The sequence below is a fragment of the Pteropus vampyrus genome, unplaced genomic scaffold, assembly GCF_000151845.1.
Source record: "Pteropus vampyrus isolate Shadow unplaced genomic scaffold, Pvam_2.0 Scaffold1000004277, whole genome shotgun sequence".
In the NCBI taxonomy this organism is placed as follows: domain Eukaryota; kingdom Metazoa; phylum Chordata; class Mammalia; order Chiroptera; family Pteropodidae; genus Pteropus; species Pteropus vampyrus.
In genome coordinates, this window is record NW_011918679.1 from 1 (window position 1) to 2,320 (window position 2,320).

Here is a 2,320-nt window from a genome sequence, read left to right on the forward strand (position 1 = left end):
TGGCTAGATTTTTCCTAGAACCCGAAAGAGGACAGAGTCTGACTTGTTTGATGACAATGCCACCGAGATAAGGGGCTTGCGTCAGTGAGGGACAGGTGAGAGGGACGAAAGGAGGGCGCGAAGGTGTCATCAGTGACTCTTCCAGCCCTCGCTGCGTGAGAACTTATATCCACGCCTTTAGCCCGGAGCCGCTGCAACATCGCACACTAGGGCAGGCAGTTTAAGTTCCTGCCCCGCAGTGCTGGGTCTGTCGCCCAACAGAATGGGAAGTGTGTCCACTCCCCCACTGCACATCTGCCAATGCCAAGACCAGCGCTTCCCCAGGTGGCTGCCTCCTCAGCCTGGGCACCAGAATGCACACACATGGAGCAGAATTGAGTTCAACCCACATCAAGAACCCAAGCCCAGCCGGACTCACGGCCGAAAGTCCGGCCTGGGTTAGCCGAACCCAGCTGCCCTGTAAACACGAGAAAGAAATTCTTTTGTATGTCACTGAGATGCGGGGGACACGCAGCACTGCCGTCGTGACTGCTAACTGCTTACAGGGTGAGAAGCCAGAGCAAGTCGAAGGGGTCGGAAGCCAGGGCCAAGGTCACGGAGCCAAGCGGGCGAGCAGTGGGGAGACTCACATGCCATCGGTCTTCTCGGCGTCCCACTCCCGCCGCCACTGGCCGGTGGGCTTGCGGTGTCTCTGCAGCCGCTCCTGGTCGATCTTCTCCCGCTCCTGCTTCCAGCGCAAGTACTCGGACCGCTCCCGGCCGGTCATAGACAGCGTCATGTCCCCAGCACTGCCCGGGCCAGCACGGCGGCCCTGCGCCCCGGCAGATCGGCCATCAGGGACCTGCTCCACGCCGCGCCCCACCCACGCCCTCCAAGCTCACACCAGCCAGGGCCTCAAGGTCACGCGAGGAGACAGGGCGGAGAGCAGAACCAGGCCCGCTCAGGTGGCACCCCAGACAGGCCCGCCCACGTCTCTAAGCAGCGCGCCTGCCTGTCCTCTGCCCTCACCCTGCTGGTTTTCCTTTACATGTGCTCTTACCCGACGTCTTATTACGTATTCTTTTATTTAGCTCCCATGAGAATAAACTTCGTTGGGACAGAGGGGTTGCCTTGTTTACCACCCTATGCTCCAGCACCTAGGACAGTGCCTGGCACCTAGTCGGTGCCCAATAAACATTACTAATATTAGGAACCAGGGGACGCCGCCGACTGGCACTGGAAGCCACGGCTCGTCTGGGGGTAAAGGACAGGCGCCGCCTCGCCCTGCTCCGCCTCTCACCGCCGTGCCTGGCGCTCAGCGCCCCCAGGAACGCACGCTGCCCAAGGGAGAAGCCAGCTGCAGGACGCCTGGCCCAGGGTGCCCCGCCGCGCGCACCCACCTGCCGCTCCTGCTCAAGGCCGCAGCGCACGCGCTCGAAGTCGGGGCCGCCCCAGTTGCGCCCGTGCCGGCGGCTGCCCTCCCGCCGGTCCCTCTCCGGCTCCTCCAGGGGCCCGCCGCGCCGCCGGGGGTCGTCCAGGAAGTTCCGCACGGGGTTGGGCTCCAGCACGCCTTCCTGTGGGCACGACGGGCGGCGGTTGGCGGGCAGGCGGGCGGGCCGGGCCGGGCGGCTCTGGCCCACACAGGGGACGCGCCCGCACTGACCCGCTGGTTGCGCTCATACTCCGCGATCTTCTCCATCTCCTCGTTCATCTTCTCGATGTTCTGCCTGCGCCGCTCCTCCCACTCCTGGGGGGACAGACAGGGACCTCGGGGCAGCAGGGAGGACCACGCCCCCTTCTGTGCGGAAGAGCCGCAGGGGGCAGGCCTGCGCGCCCCTCAGACAGGTCTGCTTTCAAGGCCCGCCCGCGGCTGGCGGCTGGGGACTTGGCTCCCGCTGTGTGCCCCGACAACGGTTACCTGGTCACCAGCGCTCACTGTGCCTGGACGGTTTGTGCCAACAGCACAGTGTACACTGCCCACCTGCCTTCCTTCTGGGGTCAGGTTTTAGGTATGCACCCGGCAGAGGGGACCTACTGGGTTAAAAACCCCCGGCACTAGACCTCTACTGCATCCCTGGTAGATGACCCTTCACATACATTGTCACAACTCGGTGCTGGACACATTAAATGCAGCCTGGGACCCCACTGGGCAAGGGCTCCTGGCGGCGCACACTGGTCTCCGGACGTCAGCCCACGCGCCTCTGCCCTTTGCTCATTTTGCTTTGTATTCCCCCACTGTAATAAATCTTAGCTGGGAATCTTTCTAGAAAAACACCGGACCTGGAAGAGGGGTTGGGGACCCCCACGTGCAATAGAGGATAGAGAGGAGTGCCACAGTATG

General features: G+C 63.3%; 1 protein-coding gene across 1 annotated transcript; it reads right to left on the bottom strand.

Moving 5' to 3' along the window:
* Positions 1 to 432: 432 nt before the first annotated feature.
* Positions 433 to 2,312, bottom strand: LOC105311473 (coiled-coil domain-containing protein 9-like). Its single transcript, XM_011387465.2, has 3 exons — positions 1,643 to 2,312; positions 1,380 to 1,553; positions 433 to 811 (listed from the first exon to the last, which is right to left on the bottom strand). The coding sequence occupies exons 1-3, from the start codon at positions 1,688 to 1,690 to the stop codon at positions 626 to 628; spliced, it is 408 nt and encodes a 135-aa protein (XP_011385767.1). The 5' UTR covers positions 1,691 to 2,312; the 3' UTR covers positions 433 to 625.
* Between the last annotated feature and the right edge of the window lie 8 nt (positions 2,313 to 2,320).

Excerpts from the sequence above, each read along its gene's own strand:
- LOC105311473 (XM_011387465.2), bottom strand. The coding sequence starts at position 1,690 with ATGAACGAGGAGATGGAGAAGATCGCGGAGTATGAGCGCAACCAGCGG. Across the intron at positions 1,554-1,642 it reads AGTATGAGCGCAACCAGCGG|GAAGGCGTGCTGGAGCCCAA; the intron begins GTCAGTGCGGGC and ends TCGTGCCCACAG. Across the intron at positions 812-1,379 it reads GCCTTGAGCAGGAGCGGCAG|GGCCGCCGTGCTGGCCCGGG; the intron begins GTGGGTGCGCGC and ends GCCGGGGCGCAG.